Below are 23,901 nucleotides of genomic sequence, written 5' to 3' on the forward strand. Positions count from 1 at the left end.
CCCAGAACAACAAAACCATCTTGAGGAAGAGGAGTAAAGGCGGAGAACCGTGCCACGGGCATCCATGTCAGGGCTGGGCTCAGAGCTAAATGTTGCAATCGTGACCACCAAGAACATTCCCCACTTGGAGGTCACTATTCTTCTGAAATAATGCTGCAAGCTTCATTGAGAGAGGTGTCTTAGAACGAGAGTAGAAAAAGAGAATGTAAAAGTCCTTGGAAATTCTCCAGTTCTGTGGTTTCTGAATGATTTTTTTTTTCACCAGACTATGGTGGATTTGAGGAAAAAGGACACGCAGTAAAATTTCCATAAAGCTTTGTTCATTTATTTATTTTTTTAAAGATTTTATTTACTTATTTGACAGAGAGAGACACAGCGAGAGAGGGAACACAAGCAGGGGGAGCGGGAGAGGGAAAAGCAGGCTTCCCACGGAGCAGGGAGCCCGATGCAGGGCTCCATCCCAGGGCCCTGGGATCATGACCTGAGCCGAAGGCAGATGCTAAACGACTAAGCCACCTGGGCACCCCAAGCTTTGTTCATTTAAAACCCTCTTTTGTTTCTGCTGATAATTTCCCTGCTTTTTTGGTGTAAAACTATTCTTTCTTTTATAAAATGATGCTGATAGTTGATGGTTTTTGTTATTTTTATTGTCTCCAATTAGCAAGGGAAAGACTTGGCAGCCCTCCTTTGACTTTTTAATTTTATTTATTTATTTATTTATTTATTTATTTATTTATTTATGAGAGAGAGCGCATACACACATGCAAGTGGGGGTGGGGGAGGGGCAGAGGGAGAGGGAGAGAGAGAATCTCAAGCAGGCTCCACGCCCTCCTCCCTCAAACGTGGAGCCGAACGCAGGGCTCAATCTCAGGACCCTAAGCGGTCGAAATTAAGAGTTGGCCACTTAACCGACTGAGCCACTCATGTGCCCCTATTTTATTTATTTATTTTTTAAATATCTTATTTTTAAGTAATCTCCACACCTAACACAGGACTTGAACTTACAACCCCAAGATCAAGATCAAGAGTCACATGCTCCACCAATTGAGCCAGCTAGGTGCCCCGTTCCTCTCATTTTTTAAAAAAATACTCTCTAACTCAGAAATCCCAAAGTCTGGGAAAAAGTGCCGCTGTCTCGGGGCTGCTTTGCCTGGAGTGGGGGACTAGACTGGCTAAGCTCTGTAAGGCAGCTTGGCAAAAGGAGAACATAAGCTTGGGTTCAAATGGAGGCTGTGCCACTTGCTTTACTGTGGGAACTTGAGAAGTTACTAAAGCTCTTTGAGTCTCTTTCTCCATCTGCAAAATGGGGATGACTGACACATCTCAAGGCTGCTGTGAGAATTAAATCAGATAACATATGTGACTGTACTTGGACCATCATAAGCACTTGAGCAAGTATCCTCCAAGAGTTTGTGAGCTCAGAGAAGGCCCCACTTTTCTCTTCTGTAAATTGAAGAGTTCTCGTTTCTTCAGTCATTCTTTCTGTTCCCACTCTGGTCTCTTCTGTTTGTTTTCTGGTTTGTCACTATTGCTCTTGAGATGTTAATCTAGAACTGAATATGTGCATTGGTGTGGAATAGCTGTGTAAAGTAGGGTGTACTATCACCTCCTTCAATCTAGACTCTGTACCTCCATTTATGCAACCCAAGTTTGCAAGGGATTTTTGTGTATGTGTGCTTCTATTTCACTCATTTGGTATTTGTTGGGCTTAGAGCACCTAGCAGCCCCACATCTTTTCATAGGAAAGTTTGCAAAACCCTCTTCCTGAACTTGTGCAATTTGAGTCTTGGACCTTAAGTGAGGGGCTGTACATTTATTCCCTTTTATACTTTATCCAATAGACAAGGTGTCCTCCCTGACTAGATGGGTCAAAGGAGACTCCAAATGTGTTCTCATGCTCAAGAAACTTGAAGGAACATTTAGCTGACTCTCTTTAGTCCAGGGAAGAAAACGTTTATTTGAATCTTAATGGAATCCAAGGCAGCGGGGCTGGCACTAGGCAATGGGGCTAGAGAAGATGCCTTGATGCTGTGGCTTTAGTCCCCAGCAGCTCGCCTGTATCAGGTTCACCCTAGGGGCCCGGCATGATGGCTCCCTGCCTCGGGGCAGTGGGCTCTCTTTCCTCTCTCACCCCACCTGGATGGCCTGGGGATTTGAGAGGAATCAGGAGCCCACACGAATGACAGCTTGCAGAGCCCAGGGGTCTCCTACTGTCTCCTGAGAGCAGTGACATCCTAGAATCCTCCTGTTGATCCAGGAACCGCAAAGGGCATAGGCCTGGCACCTTGCCTCTGCTTTCCATCCTGGCAGCTGGATTGCATGCCAATACTGCCCAAATGATACCTGGGTCCAGGCTGGTGCCAACGTTCAGACGACACGGAAGGAAAAGTGCTCTCTTTATTGCTCTAGACTGGCCCGCCCGCGTGTCTCCCAGAATGGGGCTCTGCCCTTGCACATTCAGGGGATGCAGTGGTGGTCATACTGGGGCCCAGCGCGGCTGCCGGCCCAGCACTGGCCTCAGTCGGTCTTCCTGAATCCTGGAAAGCAAAGCCCGCAGGATGGCATGGGATTCTGAAGGCAGCCAGGCCTCATTTCCATCATCCCCCCAGGTGCCTAAATACTCCTCACAGCTGGGATAATGTCACCCTAGAAGCCACGGGTCTCCATGACCGACAGCCACTGAAACGAATTTCCCCTTTATGAATTCAATGGGCTGTAAGAGACAGAAATCCCCAGCACAGAGCCACACAGCCCCCTGGCCTCTCAGTTTTGAGACCTCATGGGAGGCACAGAGCTGCTGGTCAGAAAGAAAGAGGATCTCCTTCAGCCCAACCCAGCCACACTAGCTGTGTGACCCTCGGCAAGTCACTCCACCTCTCTGGGCCTCAATTCCTTCATCGGTCATGTGCAACATAACTGAAGCACACCTAATAGGCAAATAAAATCCTGGCAAAACTGGTGTTCGGGTAAACGTAAAGTTCTATGAGAGAATGAGGAACACCCAGATTCCCTTCACTTTTCTACAGTGTTCCACACTTAAGCCCTCTCGCATCCGTTCCTCATGTGGTTTTGCATAACACCCTTGTGCAGTGGTTATTACTACACCCATGGTCCAGTGGAGGAAACGGAGGCTGAAAGATGATCCTGAGCCCCAAAGCTGGTGAATCGGCAGGGGTCCCTGACTCCAGGCCCTGTGCTGTTTCCTATAGGCTAAGCCCCGTTTCCAACCAAAGACCCTGATAGGGAGGAAGATGGTGAACATAGGAAGGATGGAAACATTACCCATCAGCCTAAGCTTCTGAAAGAGGGGGATGAAGCCATGCAGGATGCTGTGGATCCGGTACACTGCTCACAAACAGAGAGAAAGGAGCTTGAGCTTTGTGCCCCAGCAAGGGACCCAGGGTCACTCCCCCCGCCCCACGCTCGGATAAAGGCCTAACCCACACAAACAGGGATTAGTGGTGGAATTTCAGGCAGCAGGTTGAGCTTAGATAATAGTACTGGAGTTATTATTATTAAAAACAATGACCTTGAACAGCAATAACAGTGCCAGGAAATTCAGTGAATTCAGTACCCCACTCCGTGAACTGCCTTGTTTTCGATCTCTGGCTAATTCTGTTTGTTTGCCACTTTAAACTGTTTTTGTTGCATTTTTGTGGAGCTGCCCATTTTTTCCATGGGGTTTTGCCAATGACCTCACCGTGACCTTGAAAGTGGTTAGGAAGAAAACACGAGCATAAGGAAATCTTTAAAAAATGTTTAGGTGGTGGCTTTCTGGCCCTTAGTGGGCATCTGTCCAGCCACCACCCCTAAAGAGTCTGGGTGTGTGTGTGTCTGTGTGTGTGGGTGTGTATGGGGGGAACTTACCCAGCCCAAAGTAGATGCCGACGGTCTCCAGGGAGGCGAAGGTGAGCAGGCCGACCCCAAGGGACATGAACCAGTCTGCGAGGGCAGCGAGGGAGAGAATGGTCAGCCTGCAAGTCTGGACCCTCCTATCCCCCCACCTGTTCCCGCGGCCCTCACCTGCATAATAGTGATAACACACCAGCAAGGTCCCAATGGCAAAGCAGAGCAGGACAAAATGGAAAAACTCATCTGTAAAGGCAGAGGTGGGAATTACTATTTGCTTCTTTCTCTCTCTCTCTTTTTTTTTTTGTTACTAAAAGTAGTCCTGTCTCTGCTCCAATGTAACTTTATTCAGAGAAGGTGCTCCTGAGCAGCCCAACTAAAAAAGCACCCCATTTCCAGGCTTTATCTCATTTTATTATTTTTCTAACACTGACACCCCTCAATTTGTTATATTTTTATTTCCACACTTATTCTCAAAAAACAAAGAAAAAAATGTGAAACAGATTTATTCTCTGTCCCTCTCAGTAGGATGGAGGGTAGGGATTTTGCTCAGAGACTAAAGCACTGCCAGGCTTGCAGAGCTGCCCAATATTTTTGTTTGTCAAATGAATATTAAATGCAGTAAAAAATGCAAATGTGTCAAGTCTAAAAGTTTCACAATGCCCCATTTTCCCTCCCTAATCCCCCTCCTTAAAAGCAAGCGGTGGTTGCCAAAACCTTTCCAGGCATATATATGCACATTTAAAAAAACCAAAAGCAGGAAGGTATCACAATTCCAGATATAAAGATACACCACAAAGCTGTAGTAATCAAAACGTTATGGTTCTGGCACAAAAATAGACACACAGATCAACAGAACAGAATAGATAGTCCAGAAATAAAGCCATGCTTTTATGGTCAATTAATCGTCGCCAAAGGAGGCAAGACTATCCAATGGAAAAAAGACAGTCTCTTCAACAAAAGGTGTTGGGAAAACTGGACAGCTACATGCAAAAGAATGAAACTGGACCACTTCCTTACACCCTACACAAAAATAAATTCAGAATGGATGAAAGACCTAAATGTGAGATAGGAAACCACAAAATTCCTAGAAGAAAACATAAACAGTAATTTCTTTGACACCGGCTGTAACAACTTCTTTCTAGATATGTCTCCTGAGGCAAGGGAAACAAGAGCAAAATTAAACAAGTGGGACTACACCAAAATGGAAAGCTTCTGCACAGTGAAGGAAACCATCAACAAAACAAAAAGGCAACCTAGTGTATGGGAGGAGATTTTGCAAATGATATATCTGATAAGGGGTTAATATCCAAAGTATATAAAAAAAACTTACATAACCTAACACCAATAATAATAATAATCCAATTAAAAATGCACAAAAGACATGAACAGACATTTTTCCAAGAAGACATCCAGATGGCCAAGAGACACATGAAAAGATGCTCAACATCACTCATCATCAGGGAAATGCAAATGAAAACCACAATGAGATATCACCTCACACCTGTCAGAATGGCTAAAATAAAAAAGACAAGAAATAACAACTGTTGGCAGGGATGTAGAGAAAAAGGAACCCTCATGTACTGTTGTTGGGAATGAAAATTGGTGTAGCCACTGTGGAAAGCCAATTATGGAGGTTCCTCAAAAAATTAAAAATAGAATTACCATACAATCCAGTAATTCCACTACTGGGTGTTTACTCAAATAAAAAGAAAACACTAATTTGAAAAGATATATGCACCCCTATGTCTACTGTAACTTTATAACAGCCAAATTATGGAAGCAACCCAAGTGTCCATCAATGGATGAATGGATAACAAAGATGTGGTATGTGTATATTATGGAATATTACCCAGCCATAAAAAGAATGAGATCTTGCCATTTGCAACAACATGGATGGACTTAGAGGGTATAAAGCTATGTGAACCAAGTCCATCAGAGAAAGACAAACACCATATGACTTCACTCATACGTGAGTGAAACAAACATACAAATGTACAAACAAAGAAAAAAGGGAGACAAACAAAAAAACCAGATTCTTAAATAGAACACACTGATGGTCACCAGAGGGGAGGTGGGGGGAGGGGTGAAACAGGTGAAGGGGATTAAGAGTACACTTAGCATGATGAGCACTGAGAAATGTACAGAATAATCGAATCACTCTATTGTACACCTGAAACTAATATAACACTGTATGTTAATTATATTTGAATTTAAAAAAAAAGCAGGACCCATTTGTACACCTACAGCTCTATCATTTCCTTTCTTCCTCTCATAGATCAGGGCTGTCTTTCCATCTCAGAACATATGTAGATTGCCCTGTTCTTTTGGATGGCTGCATAGTGTTCCATGGTATAAACTTAACCTAATTTATTTGTCTGGTCCCCCATTGATGAACCTAGAAGTGTCTGATTTTTTGCTGTTAGTGATGCTGCACCAAATACATATGAATCTCTGCGCACGTATTTCTGTGGGCCCCATGCTCAGAAGCGCAAATGTAAGCTTGGAGGGTTCTCCAAGGAGAGGCACTGAGAGTGGGTTCTGTGCCATGGGCCGGCGCTCAGGCGTGCTCTGTGAGCGAGGCCCTGCGGCACTTTGCCAGGCACTGGGCTAGTCACTGGGGAGATGACACAGGGCCCTCGACTCAGTCAAGGGGCTGAGAATAGAGGTGGCTCTGCTGTCTGTGTCCAAAGGGCAATGAATAAGGGTCAGGGTGGCATTAAAGGCTCAGGGGCTCCAAACTGAGCTCGTGCTCTAGGAAGGAGAGCGGAAAGGGGAATCACCTTCTTGCTTTGGGGTATAATGTCATGCCCTGCACTTTGGGAATCTCAGTTTTATTCAAATGAGGCACATTTCATAGCCCAAGAAAGCTCTAAAATCCTGGTTCATTTAGCTGGAGAGAGACAGAGTCAGGGGCTCACACCCAGGTCTCCCACTCCCTGAAGGTGGGCCTTTGCAACAACCCCAGATGTTTCTAGGACAACTGCCATTTATTTAATCAAACACCCTGGTCTCCTGTCCCTCCCTTGACCTCCTCCCTGAAGCCCTCACAGACCCCTGGCTCAGAGCGAAGGAGTTCCTTCCAGTTCTTACGGCTCCTTCTCTAGAGTCTAGCTAATCTAACCTCAAGGCTTCCTTACCCCTGCTTCCAGCTCCCCATTGTGGCCAGCGGGCTAGGGGGCACTTATCATCCCTGTGACTCCATGTATAGCAGAAACAGCACAGGACCAGGGTTCAAGCCCAGGCTGTGCCACTCGCTCGCTGAAAGCCCGCACTCCATCCTTGAGCCTCAGTTTCCGTATCTGCACAATGGGAGTCCGTACCACCTTCTTGAGGTGATTCTAAGCTGAGGAGTCTGCAAACAGGGCACACAACCGAGGTGGGCTATGATCGTTATTTTTCTAGGCCACTGGCAGAATTTCTGCCCATAGAAATCTGGACCAGACAGGCAGAAGCAGCTTGGGGGCACCAACTTCCTTACCATCTTTCTTTATATTCAGTCTTCTTAACTCAGAGGCCTCCACTTCTCCTTAGGAACAAGAGAGAGATGAATGTTGAATTTGGATGAGGGACAGCTGCTGGGGTTTTCTCTTCCCTGCTTCACTGAGACTGGCCCTCCTGGGTTCTTCTTCCTGGGTCAGAAGACACTCACCACAGGACCAGTCAGAGCAAAGCTGTGAATGTGGGGCTATCTGTCCTTGGGGCCCCCACTCACCCCCCCTCCTCTCCACACAGGCCTGAGTCTGCATTCTGTTTCCTTTCTCCTGAGCTTGGAGGTCCCTTTCCAGAATCATGGAGACACTCTGGCTGGTGATGGCATCCCTGCTGTGACTGACCCACCCTCTCAGGCTGTCTGGTCCTGTCCTAAACCCCGGAATCCAGGCCCCCTCCCCCTCTCTTCTCGGAGTTTGTGTACTTACCACTTGCTGGGTCAGAGCCTCTTCTTCGGAGTCCTGGAAATTAGAAACTCAACATTAGTGCCAGGCTAGCTTGGGACCTTAACAGGTGCCTGCACCCTAGCAGAGGAAGTAGGTGACCTCTGAAGAAGTCACGTCAAATTCTCCAGCCCCCAAAGGAGCTTTCCATCTATCAGTTGCTTGTTGCAATCCCTTTTCCTCTTGCCTGAAACCCTTTTCTAACCCTCTGAGCCCAGGTCAGAGTCCCAGGACCCCAACTGGATTTGGAGTCCCCATCTCACACCCATGAACCCCAACAGTAGCTGGTTCTTCCAGGGGAAAGACAGTGCCCAGACCTGTCCATCATCCGTACTGACAATCTCTCCCCCCTAAGCGGACACTCACCTGATTCTCCAGAGGGCACCACCTCTCCAGGGGCACCTACATGGAAGGAAAATCAGTGATCACAAATATCCCTTATCCTCTGGGTGGGGAGAAGTTACACTGTGGGGAAGGTGGATCTCACTCAGAGACTTTCCATATGATCTGAGTGGGCTAAGTGGTGACTGGAGCAAGCTGGAAGCCTATTCCTTCCAAAGGGGCAGCCACCACCCACCAGCCACAGTAGGAATGCCTGTCTAGTGTTATAGGTCATCAAATTTCCGACGAAAAGCCAGAAATCCAGGTTTTTACACCAACTTCTTGATTATAAAAGAGGTTGGCAACTCTTGGATTCCACGGAATCAAAGATGTCATCGTTTGTGAGGCATGACATTATTTTATACGTTACTATGTAAGGAAAACCACTGCCAATTTTAATTGTAAGTTGCCAGTGATTTTAAGATGCATCCTGATTTCAGAGATGTCTAAATGTGAAAAAGTATGAGTTGATGAAATATAATAATAATAATAATAATGCTCTATGAGCCAGATAAAACACATCTGCACACATGTGGGCACCAGTTTGCAACCTGTGCCTGTTCTTGACCATGCAAGATGCAGGTGATGACACTCAGCTACGTGGACCCAGCCCCACCAGGCCGAGTTCGGGGGAGCCAAGCTGGGCTGCATCCTGGGAACCCCAGCCCCACACCCTGAGTGTTGAGCTCCTTGTCTGCACTGCTGAGGGTGATGTGAGCCCTATGTACTTGTCCCAAGCCACAGCCTCCTCATTAATCTGGTCTAGGGTGGCCTACCCACCCCATTCACCCTGATTCTTGGTGCCTATTCTAGTTCCTGGTGACTTCTCTCCTAACCTGTCAAATCCTTCCCCTCAAGGGCAGGTAGGACCCCGGGTAGCGCCCCCTGCCCCCACCACCAGTAGTCACCATGCCGGTACACTTTCCAACGTTTGGGTCAGCCCCAGGATACAGACACCAGAAGGGGGCACTCAGCACACAACAATCAACATGCTGGACTGTCTTGAAGGCTAATATGCAAATAGGAAGCATCATCTGCAGGTGACTTAAGAGTGGCCAGTGCTGAGGGTATGGAGGATATACCTACTAGAATGGCATGAAATGAGACTCCAAGAGTGTAATTTACTAAGAACCTCCAATGTCTTGGTGGGGGGGAGTAATTCACAAGTTTGTGGTGATATCTATGTTTTCTAGAGTAAATATGAATTTCTTTTATGATAAGAAATAAAACCATTTTATTTTTAAGTAATCTCTGCACCCAATGTGGGGCTTGAACTCAAAACCCTGAGATCAAGAGTCGCATGCTTCACTGACTGAGCCAGCCAAGCACCCCAAAAACATTTTTTAAAGATTTATTTATTTATTTAAGGGGGGGAGGAGCAGAGGGAGAGGGAGAGAGAATCCCAAGCAGACTCCACGCTGAGGATGGAGCCAGACGTGGGGCTCGATCTAATGACCCTCAGATCATGACCAGAGCCGAAATCAAGAGTTTAACTCAGTCGGCTTAATCGACTGAGCCACCCAGGTGCCCCCAAAAACATTTTTAAATATATGTAAATGTAACAGTTTCTCCCTCATTTTACACCCAGTGAAACTATTCTTACACTACTTGAGTAGTTAAAAACATTTTTGTAAACCAAGTAGTACTTGTTTTTGTGTGAAAAAAAAAGGAAGAAAGAAAATCAGAAAATTCAGTTAAGCAAATAAAACAGTGTAACTATTACTCACAAGGCTACCACCCAGAGGCAGCCATGGGTAATATCTTGATGCAGAAATTAAAATATTTCATTTACATTTCTTAGAATGTGTATGTGTTTCTTGTTGATTCTTGGGTTATTATCAGGTGTTAGGAGACTATGTAAATTATAGAAATGTTGGATTAAACAAAATGAAGATTTTTTTTCAAGGAATCTCTATACCCAACATGGGGCTTGAACTCACAACCCCAAGATCAAGAGTCACACACTCCACTAACTGAGCCAGCCAGATACCCCCTGTATTAAACAAAGTTAAGTGGGTTTTCTTAACTGCAGTATGCATTTGTTAGGCTTTTTGGCTAACTGGTTCATTCTTACAAATTGTCCCCATTTCATCAAAGTGCTTCCAAGCAAAGTGCCATAATGTTTATATCTCCTTGCTGTAATAATCACGAAGCCTGGAGATAATTATTCCATAACATGAGTTTTTTTGAGATGAGATCCTTAATTTTCCTGTGCACCCCACTATTCCAAGACAGTGGGTGCTAATCATGTTCCATTTTGCTGGCTGGGAAGCTCAGGCCCAGAAAGATCGGGTGACTGAACTAAGTCGCCCTGCAAGTCAAGGTTATAGTTCAGAAGAGATTCCGGGACAGGCTCACCAAAGCAGAAAATGCTTGCTTTCATCCCCATTTGCCAATGTTCTGACCATTTTTCTTGCCATATCTCCTATATTTTCCTAGCACTTTTCGGCCATGAAACACCCTCATGAACTTGTTTCTGTCCAACAAAGCCCAAAGCCCTCATGTCCTTTGTGTAATTCCATTTTCACCAAAGCCACTGGACAGTGACTTACCTCCATAGAGCTGAAGCTCATCCTTCAAAAGGTCAGGCTCCTCATGCTCAGCACCTGAGTGGAGACAACCCCCTTTAGTCAGCTCTCCCCATCACAGCACCCCAGGGCAGCTTCCATCTCCTGCACATCTGAAGCCTTAAAAAGTAACATGGTCCTTGTTTGTGCTGGGGGTGAGCCAGGCAGTCCTCAAGAGGCAAGGCAGCCTTACAAGTACTTTCCCTTTACCCTTTCTAACTCCCCACACACACTCAGAGGTGACTGTGGTCAGTTTCCTGAAAAAGAATTGAGGGTCTAAGTGGACCTGGGCCTCCTTCAAAGTCATTAAAAGAGTTGCCATTTATTGTGCACTTACTAGGTATCAATATGGAACTAAGTAATTTATATTTAATATTTCACTAGATCCTTACAGAAATCCTATGAAGAAGGTATTCGTACCTCTCCCTCCCCCATTTTATGGGTAAGGAAACTGAGGTTCACAAAGTTAAATTATTCCCTGAAGGTCACACAGCCAGTAAGTGGAAATTCCAGGGTTCAAACCCAGATCTGACACCCAAGCCTGCAATCCTAATCCCTTTTTTAAAAAGATTTATTTATTTGAGAGAGAGCGAGAACGTGCACGAGCACATGCACAGTGGGGGGAGGGGCAGAGGGGGAGAATCTTAAAGCAGACTCCCCACTGAGCGTGGAGCCAGCAGTGGGGCTCCATCTCACCACCCATGAGATCATGACATGAGCTGAGACCAAGAATTGGATGCTTAACCAACTGCACCACCCAGGCGCCCCCTCATCACTTTTATCTTCAGAAACAGAACCCAGAACTCAACTCCAGCTTCAAGGGCAGCATTTATTCAGCATCTCATGTGTGCCAGGTTCTGTTCTAGGGATTAATCCAGGCTCTTTCCCCCATGCTCTTTTTTTTTTTTTTAAATATTTTATTTATTTGACAGAGAGAGACACAGCGAGAGAGGGAACACAAGCAGGGGGAGTGGGAGAGGGAGAAGCAGGCTTCCTGCCGAGCAGGGAGCCCGACGCGCGACGTGGGGCTCGATCCCAGGACCCTGGGATCATGACCTGAGCCAAAGGCAGACGCTTAACGACTGAGCCACCCAGGCGCCCCTCCCCCATGCTCTTTTCTTGCCACAATCCATTTAGGCCACAGTTTATTTAAAATTTTTATTTTTCCAAAATTCTTTTCCTGGTTGTCAAAATAGAACATGCTCACTGTATAATATTTATAGTATAGGACCAGGTCAAAAGAGTGAAAACAAAAATCACCCATCATTTAACCATCCAGAGATAACCACTACTAACATTTTGCTATTTTTCCTTCCCATCATACTCATCACCACATACGTGTGAATTTTTAGAGTATGTATGAGGTCAAACGAATCATATGATTTGACATATTTCTTTTTCACTTCAGAGATATGTGAAGAATAGAGCTGTAGGCAGGACAGGCTGTACTTTGCTGGTGTCGGACATTTGGCTGCTTGCTACCGGCACCCTACTATAAACAATGCCATGAGGAACATCCTCACGCAGGCACGCTCGGTCCTGCTGAGACTCAACGGTGAGCTGTGGGGGGAGGGCAAAGGAGAAAGGGCAAGGCCTACTGCCTACCAGGTGAGCTGTCCCGGGGGGTTGTCCCGCCCCCTGGCTTTGCTGACGTTGTCCAGTTACTCCTGGGTGCTGGTCCTCATCACTGCTCTCTGCAGAGAACAAACACAAGCTGTAGGAGAACCTCAGTCTGGAACGAGCCTGAAATACATTGGTTCTGGTGTTCTCAGAATTTAGCCTATATGAGAAGGTCTGGAGGAAAGAGAGGTCTTTGGGGGATGGGAGGGGTAGGAGATCTGCCATAAACTTTCTGTGTGATCTTGAACAAATCATTTAATATTTCCACTGCTGCTTTCATGAAGATAAGACAAGGTCATCCGAGGTATCATATTACAAGCACACGGCTGTGTCATCTCTGTGTCCCCATATCATGCTGACTCTGTTCCCACCTGGAAGGCCCTTCCCATTTGTCTCCTTTATCTTGAAGATTAAGGGGTAGGAAGGCTTTTCCAACTGCCCCAGCTCACGCTCATCTTGACCCTCCCTCGTCTGGGGTTACTATAGTATCAACTGTCTGTACTTGACATGGTGGGCATGAGGGCCAGTGGTGGTGGTGTTCATGTCTCCAACCATTTGAGCTCCTGAAGGACAAGGCCCGGGTCCTCACTCATCTAAAGGTGCCTGAAGGAGGAGCTTGATCAAGACTTGAAGAATGACAGATTTATTTGCACTCTTGGACAGTCAGCATTGCAGGAAGTTCCGGGTTTCAGGTCCAGAGGACTCCCTTTTCCTTAGGATGACCAAGATGGCTCCCACCAGGGCTAATGTCCCTCAGTGTGCTTGGGAAACTCCTACTCAATCGTGGATAAATTTCAAATTTCCAGGAAGCCAGTTAACTGCTTTAAAATCAGTGCACGTGATCTCAGCTAGATACAGAGAAAAAGGTATCAAGAAGTACGTCAAGATTACAACAGCAGTATTTATCTCAGAAGATAGGATTTTGGTTGGCTTCTATTTTCTTCTTTTCTGTATTTTATAAATATTAATCAGTGTTAAAAAAAAAAAAAAGGCTTTTTCGGGTGCCTGGTAGCTCAGTGTCTGCCTTCGGCTCAGGTCATGATCCCAGAGTCCTGGGATCAAGTTCCGGATCAGGAATCCTTGCTCAGTGGGGAGCCTGCTTCACCCTCTGCCTGCCACTCCCCCTGCTTGTGGGCTCTCTCTCTCTCTCTCTCTCTCTCTCTCTCTCGTGCTCGCTCAAATATAAATAAAAATCTTTAAAATAAAAGGCTTTTTCATTGCATTTTGCAAAATCTCAAACAATACAGAAAATGAAAGCAAAAATTACTCCAAATTCTATCTGCCTCCATCAACATACAAATGAACATTATATTTTAGCTTTCTCTATGGTTTATTCATAATATATAACTTTTTTAAAGATTTTATTTATTTTGACAGAGAGAGACACAGCAAGAGAGGGAACATAAGCAGGGGGAGTGGGAGAGGGAGAAGCAGGCTTCCCGCTGAGCAGGGAACCTGACATGAGGCTTGATCCCAGGACCCCGGAATCATGACCCGAGCGGAAGGCAGACGCTTAAGGACTGAGCCACCCAGGCGCCCCTTATATAACTTTTTTTAAGTAGGCTCCATGCCCAGCATGGAGCTCAATGTGGGACTTGAACTCACGACCCTGAAATCAAGACCTGAGCTGAGATCAAGAGTATTTTTTATAAAAGGCATTATAGAATTATATGTTGTCTAAAACGAGGACAACTTTTGTATGTACACTCTAATTCAGTCACTTAAAAAATTAACCCTGGCAGAAGGAGTCACACTTTGTTGTTGGTGCCCCCAGTATCCATCCCAGAGCCTGGCACATAGCTGGTGCTCAATAAATATTTATTGAGTCAATGTAAGGAAACACACTAATATGAGTTTAGTGGTTATATCTGGGTGACAGAGCAAAGGATGATTTTCTTATTCTTTTAACTTCCTTATATACTCCACATTTTCTACAGTGTTCCTATGTGTAATCTTTCACAATAAAAAGTTTGTTTTGTTTTGTTTTGTTTTGCTGAGAGAGAGAGAGAGAGAGTGCACATGAGCAGGGGGAGGGACAGAGGGAGAGGGAGAGGGAGAATCTTAAGCAGGCTCTGTGCTCAGAGTAGAGCCTGACATGGGGCTTGATCTCATGACCCTGAGATCATGACCTGAGCCAAAATCAAGAGTTGGCCGCCCAACTGACTGAGCCACCCAGGCACCTCTCACAATAAAAAGTTTTAATTAAAAAATAACAGGATACAGTGAAAACAAAAAGAAATGTAGGGAGAGCAGTACTGGATGCTAGAGTATGAGTTCGGGTCCTGAGTGTGGAGGAGGGCTGGGGCTGCAGTGAGCTACCCAACCAGGCTTGGGGCCTTGGGAGCCATCTAAGCCCAAAGAATGGGCAGGGTCTGAGTTCTAGCAGCAGGCCAACCCATTGTGGATCAGAGATTTGAATCCTGATATCAGTATGTCTCTGTGCTTCTGTTGATTTTCTTGCTGTTTTTTCCTGGTGTTCTGTTTTGCTAACTACAGGTAGTCCCTATGTGTGCTGTGGAGACCTGAGGGAAGGGGCTCATAGCCACACTTGGGGGAGAACATTTGTAGGGGAGCAGCGCCCCTGAGGGTCAACCACAATCGGAAGACAGAATGTCACCTCCCACCCAGGGAGGAGAAACAAAAGGACAGGCAAAAGCCCCCTTGCACCTGGAAGCTCTTCTTTCAGGGCTAACCCTAACAGGGGATGGGTTTATATATGGTCCACTCTTGAACAATACGGGTTTGAACTGCACGGGTCCACTTACACGCAGATTTGTCACCTCACTGTGCTATAAATGTATGTTCTCTTCCTTTTCTTAATAACTTTTTATTTTCTAGCATACTTTATTGTAAGAATACAATATATCATACATGCAAGATACAGAATATGTAGCAATCACTGTTTATGTTTTCGGTAAGGCTTCCAGTCAACAGAAGGCTTTAGTAGTTGGGGGGAGTCAAAAGTTATATGCAGATTTTCAACTGCATGGGGAGTCAGGGTCCCTAGACCCCATGTTGTTCAAGGGTCAATTGTACTTTTTAATAAGGGCAGTGGCAGGGTACCCGGGTGGCTCCGTCGGTTAAGCGTCTGCCTTTGGCTTGAGTCATGATCCTAGAGTCCTGGGATCAAGCCCCATATTAGGTTCCCTGATCAGCAGGGGGGGTCTGCTTCTGTCTCTTCCTCTACCCCTCCCCGTGCTTGAGCTCTCTGTCTCTCCCTCTCTCTCTCAAAGAAATAAATAAAATCTTTAAAAGAAAAAAATAATAAGGGCAGTGGCTTCCTCTCCAGTCTCATGAGGACTACAAATAAACCCACTGGACCCACCAATCACTCACTCTCCTCTGTCTGGAGAAATAAGCATAGATTTTATAGTATTGAGTTTCAGTCTCATCATTTGCAATGTGAGGATGTGAGGCCAGGGCTTTGTAAGCATTTTTTAGGATTTAGCCTGAGAATTCTTCCCCCAAATAAAACCTCAGGCCCAAGCCCACTCCGTAAAGCAGATCTTAGTGCAGGCATTCTGGTGAAAGAGTAGACCAGAGCCCACCCCTTAGGCTCCCCAGTCCCGGAAAGACCTCCAGGGATCCCAAGCTGGTTACTGAGCCCTCTGACAGCAGGTCAGCCTCCCCGTGCCTCAGTTTCTTCACCTGTAAAATGGGAATAATAATAGCACCTTCCTCAATGGGTCTCTATGAGAATGAACTTAATTATTACATGTAAAGTGCTTGGAACAGTACATAGCCCATAGTAAGTGCTCAATAAATGCCAGGCATGACACTGCTGGTGCTATCCATTCAGCCTAACATTTTGAATTAAGAGAATAAAAATGAAAGGACATTCTGCTTTCTATTGGAGAATAATATGGCGATTTGTAATCAAGGCCCAATGGGAGATATTCATTTCCTGTTAACCCACTGAAGGACTTGTGGAGAATTGATCCCGAGAACACAGTTTATGCCAAAAATTCAAAAAGTAAAAACCTTTGAGCAAGGTTGCTTACGAGCATGGTAAACTGGTGGAAGGTTGGAGGATCATCTTTTTTTCTTTTTTTTTTTTATTAACATATAATATATTATTTGTTTCAGGGGTACAGATCTGTGATTCATCAGTCTTACACAATTCACGGCGCTCACCATAGCACATACCCTCCCCAATGTCCATCACCAGCCACCCCATCCCTCCCACCCCCCACCACTCCAGCAACCCTCAGTTTGTTTCCTGAGATTAAGAGTCCCTTATGGTTTGTCTCCCTCTCTGGTTTTGTCTTGTTTCATTTTTCCCTCTCTTCCCCTATGATCCTCTGTCTTGTTTCTCAAATGCCTCATATCAGTGAGATCATATGATAATTGTCTTTCTCTGACTGACTTATTTCGCTTAGCATAATACCTTCTAGTTCCATCCATGTCATTGCAAATGGCAAGATTTCATCTCTTTGATCGCTGCATAATATTCCAATGTATACATATACCACATCTTCTTTATCCATTCATCTGTCGATGGATGTCTGGGCTCTTTCCATAGTTTGGCTATTGTGGACATTGCTGCTATAAACATTGGGGTGCACTGTTGGGGGATAATCTTCACAGTTGTTTTTTAGAGCTTTTACTACGTGATGGGTGCTAAGACTTGACAAGTGTAAAGAAGGTAATCCTCACAATAATCCCATGAGGTAGTAACTTCTGTTACCATCCCCAACCTCCAGATGAGGACCCCAAGGCATATAGGGTTTAGCAATTTACCCAAGGACACATAGCTTGTGAGTGTCAAAAGAAGGATTTGGACTTAGGCAGGCTGCTTGAGGAGACAGATGCATTGGGTTCAACACCAGACTGCTCCTGATAAACCTCAATGTTACTTTACAGGAGATGCAGCCGCTTGAGGGACCTTTTGGTAAGCATGAAAATTAGCTGCCAAGATATTACGGAATAACCTGTCAGAATGCCCAGGATACGGTAGCAAAACATTTTAAACAGAGGACAAAATTGTCTGTCTGGTAGTTATAACTATATACAAGTTATGTGTACTGATAGATGCAGTCTGGAAGGGGATACGGAAAAATAGAATTAAAGTATCAAGGTGGGAGATTATGGGGCGTTGCTTTTCCATGTAAATGCTTTTCTTGGATAATATTGTGAATATATACATATGTATTAATATTCTGTACCTGAGGAAGAGCAGGATGACAGGGAGGAAGAGGAGAAGGAGGTAGAAGACTCGTCTCTCTTGGGTTGTTCATGAGAAAGGAGTCCAGCCTCCCTGTCTGACTTGTGGAAATCCGTCTCTTCATCTGGGAGGCACACACAGAAAAGTTTCTTGAGTGCTTCTTGCCCCTTCCCACCCCAGAGACCAACAAGACCTCCCCAGGCATCTACTTGGCCTTGGGGGCCAGGAATGACTGGATTCTCTGGGACACTTTCCCCAAAAAAGTAGGGCCAATGGAAGGTGCAGGAGATCCAAGCTCTCAGAGGCCCCAGGGGCTCAAGGAAGGCCCAAGGCATAAATTTCTCTGAATGTGGAAACCAGAGATGGGCTTCTAAGCCCCCCATCCTGCCCAGAGTCCACCAGACTGTGTACAATAGTGGCCAACTTAAGATTCACTCTAAATTACATGGCAGGGATGATCTGGTCAAGTGAACCTTCTCATCCCCAATTGTGGAGTAGCACAGGAACCTTCCCGCCTTCTGAGGACCCTCCCCAGTGCCAGCCCAAGCCTCCAGATCCCCCTTGGGATGTGGGGAGCTACTGAAGGTCCCCAAAGCTAGAAAGTTCTAGGGGACAGACTGGACCAAGCGTGTGTGTGTGTGTGTGTGTGTGTGTGTGTAAAACATTATTTCTCTAGAGGATTCAACTGTGACTTGAGCCATTGTGCCACATGAGGGGAGCAAGGTCTTCTTCTGTTCCACCCATTGCTGGATTCTACCTCCCATGTGGCTTTGCCCAGAGGGTGAGAGAAGGCAAACATACAGTCTAGATCTTCTGTTTCTCCATGGACTCGACTGTGATCTGGAGTCTGGGAGGAGGGTCCTGATGTCTCCATGGTTTTCCCTGGAGGAATAACAATAAGAAGTAAGTAATTAGTACCACCTTAGTTAATCCCCTTAACATATAAAGACCTTGGCAAACAAAGAAGAAAAAGACAAACACCCAATATTTAAAAGTACAAGAGCACAACTTACAAAAAAAAAAAAAGGAATACACAGGGAAATTTGAATAGTGGATCATCTTTTGATAATATTAATAACTTATTTTTAGTTTTTAGAGCAGTTTGAGGTTCACAGCACAATTGAGTGGAAGGTACAAACAGAGATAACCAACATGCCCCCTAGCCCCAAACACATATGGCCTCCCCTCATTATAAACATCCTCCACCAGAGTATTTTTTTAGGTGTGATATTTATATTGAGGTTATATTGATTTGAAGTGTCCTTAAATGTAAGGATACTGAAGTTTTTATGATGAAATTAAATGATGTCTGGGACTTTCTTCAACATGATCTTGTTGAGGAGTCTCAGGGCACAGGTGGGGGTCCAAATAAACACACATGATCCTGAGTTAATAGTTATTGGAGCTGTATCAAAATATAAATAGTGGTTATCTCTGGGTGGTGGTATTATGGGTATTTTTTAGCTTCTGATTTTTACTTTACATTTTCTAAATTTTTAACAATATTGTTTTTGTTATAATAAAATTGCCAGTAGGGACGCCTGGGTGGCTCAGTCTGTTGAGTGTCTGGCTCTTGATTTTGGCTTGGGTTGGGGTCTCAGGGTCATGGGATTGAGCCCTGCCTTGGGTCCGAACTCAGTGTGGGGTCTCCTTGAGATTCTCTCTCCCCCTCCCTCTGCCCTTCCCCTTTGAACATGCTCACTCTCTCAATCTCTCAAACAAACAAACAAATAAATAAATAAAATCTAAAAAAGTTTTTAAAAATCGCCAATGATTTTTCCGTAAGTACTTATAAATGTAATATGCCCATATCTTGTCTCAGTGTAGACCTTCATGGGTTTTACTAAGGGCTTATCTGAGCCTGCTCACAAACCAGTCAGGTAGGAATTGGGATTCATGGCTCCTCACAGTTGAATTGTAGTTTCTAGACAACAAAACTTCCCCAAACATTGTCTCATTTGACTCTTAAAATAACCCTGCAAGGTACATTTCATTATCCCTATTTTACGGAGACACTCCAGAACCCACATTCTGTTTAATACACCCCAAAACCCATTATCAGTGTTTCTAAGTCCATTACCAATAACAGGGGCACAAAATCAGACTACTATACATTTTTTATTACTACCAGATTCAGCAAAAAAGTTGCTGACATCATTGATAAACCAGAGTATTCCCAGTGTGAATGTTAGCTGCTGTTTTCTTTCACCTTAACGGATAAGAAAAAAGTGAATCAACTAAGGCATTTCTTGTCATAGTTTGCCAGTGAGATGAGCAATGCTGAATCGAATCAGTTTTCAAATTCTGGAAGAGTATTTTCTCAACTTTTTCTGCTACTCACAATGTAATGGCTGCAGGTGCAATGCAATTTTTAGGTTCAATCTGCATTATTAGTGTTTTCTTTTTTTTAAGATTTATTTATTTTGAGAGAGTGAGAATAAGAGAGAGAGAGAGTACATGAGAGGGGGGTAGGGTTAGAGGGAGAAGCAGGCTCCCTGCTGAGCAGGGAGCCCGATGCGGGACTCGATCCCGGGACTCCAGGATCATGACCTGAGCCGAAGGCAGACGCTTAACCGACTGAGCCACCCAGGCTCCCTATTAGTGTTTTCTTGATCACTTTCTTTCTTTCTTTCTTTTTAAGATTTTATTTATTTATTCATGAGAAACAGAGAGAGAGAGAGGCAGAGGCAGAGGGAGAAGCAGGCTCCCCGCGGAGCAGGGAGTCCGATGTGGCACTCGATCCCAGGACCCGGGGATCATGACCTGAGCCGAAGGCAGACGCTTAACCGACTGAGCCACCCAGGCGTCCCTTGATCACTTTCTAAAACGCAGACAATCCACAGAACAAACCATCGAGCTCTGATTTGCAGTTTACCGATTTCTACGGTGTAAACACTCCCACTGTGGCTGATTTCCAACTACCAGCGTGAGGTCGTGGAGTGAGAAGTTGGGAAGTGCTGGGCCATAGAACACACCATGCGCTATTTCTACCATACAGATAAACCAGGTATGAAAATCTCAAGTACCTAGGTAATAGCAGAAGGTAGCAAAATAAATCAGGAAGTGATACCTTTTGAGTACATATTAACTTTGTTTTTAATAGAATTTATTTAATTGTACATTTCTCTAATTTAATAATGGTTGGGTTTAACAATCTTTGGCTCCCAAAATTCCTAAAGCTTTAACCATCTGCTTTCACAGGCGATACAGCCGGGTGTCAGCTCTGGACATAACAACTTCTGCTTGCCTTTCCACTTCCTCTTTCCTCCTTTTGTGTTTGCTGGAGCGGCAGACTCCCAGACTGGACGGGGGTAGGGTGGGGGTGGTGAACCACCTCAATCATGCAAAACAAGCTAATACCCCAGGGAATTCCTGAGCAAGAAGTCAAAAGGAAATCTAAGTCTTGCCAGGCCTCATGCACAGAGCTGCCTAACCACCTGAATCTGCTTCTGATCAGCTACGTGCTCAGGAAATAAGCTTCTCTCTTATTTGAGCACCGTGATCTGGTCTATTTGTTACAGCAACATAACTGAGTTGCACAGTTCATTTAAAAGTCTCCCCTATTTCTTCTCTCAGCTCTGAGTCTAAGTCCTCAACTGGGAGAAGGAATAGCTTCACTACTCTGATTAGTTTAGATTAGGGTTCTCAACCGCAACACTCCTGGCATTTGGGACCAATGATTCTTTGCCATTGTATGCATTGTGAGATGTCAAGCCTCCCACTCGATGACAGTGGCATCCCCCAGCCAGTTGTGACGATCAAAAATGTCTCCAGACATTACCAAAATGTCCCCTGGGGGCGAAAATCACCCCCACTTGAGAACCACTGGTCTAGAGAATCTACTTTTTAAAAAATTTAATTGTATTAAAATTTTTTATTGCAATATAATTGGCATATAATATTATATTTGTTTCAGGTGTGCAACATAAGGATTCAATATTTCTCTACATTGTGAAATGATCACCACAATAAGTCTAGTTCCCACCTATTCCCATACATAGTTACAAATTCTTTTTCTTATCATGAGAACTTTTAAGATCTATTCTCTCAGCAACTTTTCAAATATGGAATACCCTATAATGATTATTTTTAAAGATTTATTTATTGGGCAATGGTGGCTCAGTCAGTTAAGCGTCTGCCTTCGGCTCAAGTCATGATCCCAGGGTCCTGGGATTGAGTCCCACATCAAGCTCCCTGCTCAGCGGGTAGCCTGCTTCTCTCTCTGCCCCTTCCCCCTACTCATGCTCTCTCTCTCTCTCTAAAATAAGTAAATAAAAATACTTATTCATTTATTTTAGAGAGAGTGCATGCATGTGCACATGCGTGAGCAGGGGGAGGGGCAGAGGCAAAGGGAGAGAGAGAGAATCTCCAGCAGACTCCACGCTGAGCCCAGAGCCCTGCACAGGGCTCAATCCCACAACCCTGAGATCATGACCCCAGCCAAAACCAAGAGTTGGACATTTAACTGACTGAGCCACCCAGGCACCCCCTGCAATACCATATTAGTAACTATAGTCACCACGTTGTACATTACATCCCCATGACTTATTTCTTTTATTACTGGAAGTTTGTACCTTTTGACTGCCCATTTTGGCCATCCCCAACCCCCACCTCTGGCAACTGCCAATCCATTCTCTGCATCTATGAGTTTGGGTTTTTTGTATGTTTGTTCGTTTGCTTTTGGTACAGAATCTACTCTTAATCTACCAAGACCTTGGCAAGGTAATAGCCTTCCTTGTGCCTCAGAGGTGGACCAACTGGGCTTGGATCCTATCTAACACTCCTGGTTGTGGGATCTTGAGCAAATTACTTAACCTCTTGCTGTCTCAGTTTCCTCATCTGTAATATGGGGACAGTAATAGTGCTTATCTCATAGTGTTGTTAAAATGGCATGTATTAAAACGTGTAAAGCACTTAGAACAATGTTTGGTATAGAGCAGGTGTGGAATAAATGCCAGAGGAGATGATTTCAGGCCTCCAGACCTAGGCCATTCTTTCTTTTTTTTTTAAAGATTTTATTTATTTATTTGATAGAGAGAGACACAGCGAGAGAGGGAACACAAGCAGGGGGAGTGGGAGAGGGAGAAGCAAGCTTCCTGCTGAGCAGGGAGCCTGATGCAGGGCTCAATCCCAGGACCCTGGGATCAGGACCCGAGCCGAAGGCAGACGCTTAACAACTGAGCCACCCAGACACCCCTAGGCCATTCTTTCTTATCGTCAAAATTGTATCTGACCTTGAAGGCACAGCTCAAATGCCACCTCCTTCATGAAGCCCTGCGCTAGTTGCCTAGCCAATACCCACCCTCCTTACCCTACTCCCTTAATCCTCCTTCCCCCAGCACCACTGCCTTTCTTTCTTGTTAATGAAACTGCAATTTTGTTCTTCCAGCTCCAGTTAGATACTTGTTTTGTCAGCCTCTCTTGTAGCTGAAGTTGGCTGGGGTTCTGGGAAGGGTTTTCTTCTCCTGACAAAAGAAGCCAACAGTGCTGGTGCTGTGTCTTGCCTCTCCTTCCTTCCTTGAACATGAATGTGATGGCAGGAGCAACAGTGGCCACCTTGTGACCATGAGGAAAAGCCAAAGCAAATGCAGGGACATTGTTGAGCTGCCAGGCCCTTGCCAGCAACTGCCTGCTTTTTTGTTATTTGAGAAAAATAAAACTTTATAGTCAAGACTTTTTTTTTTTTAAAGATTTTATTTATTTATTTGACAGAGAGAGACACAGCGGGAGAGGGAACACAGCAGGGGGAGTGGGAGAGGGAGAAGCAGGCTTCCCGCTGAGCGGGGAGCCCGATGCGGGGCTCGATCCCAGGACCCTGAGATCATGACCTGAGCCAAAGGCAGACGCTTAACAACTGAGCCACCCAGGCGCCCCTACAGTCAAGACTTTTGATACACACTTTCCCTCTCCTACATTACGTCTGTTAACTGAGCACCTACTGTGTGCTAGAACTGGGCAATACATGGTGAACAAGTTGCATCCCTGTCCTCAAGGAATTTCATGGTAAACCAGGGGGCTATGGGAACCCAGGGGCCAAATCAGACCAGGGTCAGTCAGGGAAAGTTCCTGAAGGAAGGAATGCTGGGGTGAGTTTAGAAGGGCCAGAGGGGACAATGTGCAAAGGCATAGAGGCAAGGGGCCACGTCTCACATGGGGAACAGTTGCAGGAGGCCATTCTAAAGAAGAAAGAGATTGGGGGGAGGCCCAAAGGGCACCCCTGCCTTGTCCCCGGGCATATCTCTCTCCTAAGCCTCGTCAATTCTGCCTTGTGCCAGACTCTTCTTCCTCAGGGTAGGGCACCTTGTTGCACAACTCTAGGGCCACTGTTCTCGGTCACACACAGATCTCTGCTCAGGGCTCAGCGGGGTGTGTCTCCTCCACTAGA

At 45.2% G+C, this 23,901-nt stretch overlaps 1 protein-coding gene across 4 annotated transcripts in view; it reads right to left on the reverse strand.

Moving 5' to 3' along the window:
* Nucleotides 1-309: 309 nt before the first annotated feature.
* TMEM40 (transmembrane protein 40) overlaps nucleotides 310-23,901 on the reverse strand; it is a 33,622-nt gene continuing 10,030 nt past the window's right edge. For 2 of the 4 annotated variants that reach the window (XM_025885695.2, XM_073901665.1), the window contains 10 exons: nucleotides 18,318-18,398; nucleotides 17,518-17,640; nucleotides 10,718-10,771; nucleotides 8,151-8,186; nucleotides 7,770-7,802; nucleotides 7,331-7,378; nucleotides 4,024-4,095; nucleotides 3,868-3,942; nucleotides 3,283-3,345; nucleotides 310-2,537 (listed from right to left, as the gene is read on the reverse strand). In XM_025885695.2, coding sequence (XP_025741480.1) covers nucleotides 2,518-2,537; nucleotides 3,283-3,345; nucleotides 3,868-3,942; nucleotides 4,024-4,095; nucleotides 7,331-7,378; nucleotides 7,770-7,802; nucleotides 8,151-8,186; nucleotides 10,718-10,771; nucleotides 17,518-17,640; nucleotides 18,318-18,390 — 597 coding nt within the window. In that variant the 5' untranslated portion in view covers nucleotides 18,391-18,398 and the 3' untranslated portion in view covers nucleotides 310-2,517. The remainder of the gene's footprint in view (nucleotides 2,538-3,282; nucleotides 3,346-3,867; nucleotides 3,943-4,023; nucleotides 4,096-7,330; nucleotides 7,379-7,769; nucleotides 7,803-8,150; nucleotides 8,187-10,717; nucleotides 10,772-17,517; nucleotides 17,641-18,317; nucleotides 18,399-23,901) is intronic. The other 2 variants (XM_073901667.1, XM_073901666.1) reach the window with 2 other exon arrangements.

This window comes from Callorhinus ursinus, unplaced genomic scaffold, assembly GCF_003265705.2.
Source record: "Callorhinus ursinus isolate GAN/ISIS: 27379988/994484 unplaced genomic scaffold, GSC_fseal_2.0 scaffold15, whole genome shotgun sequence".
Classification (NCBI taxonomy): domain Eukaryota; kingdom Metazoa; phylum Chordata; class Mammalia; order Carnivora; family Otariidae; genus Callorhinus; species Callorhinus ursinus.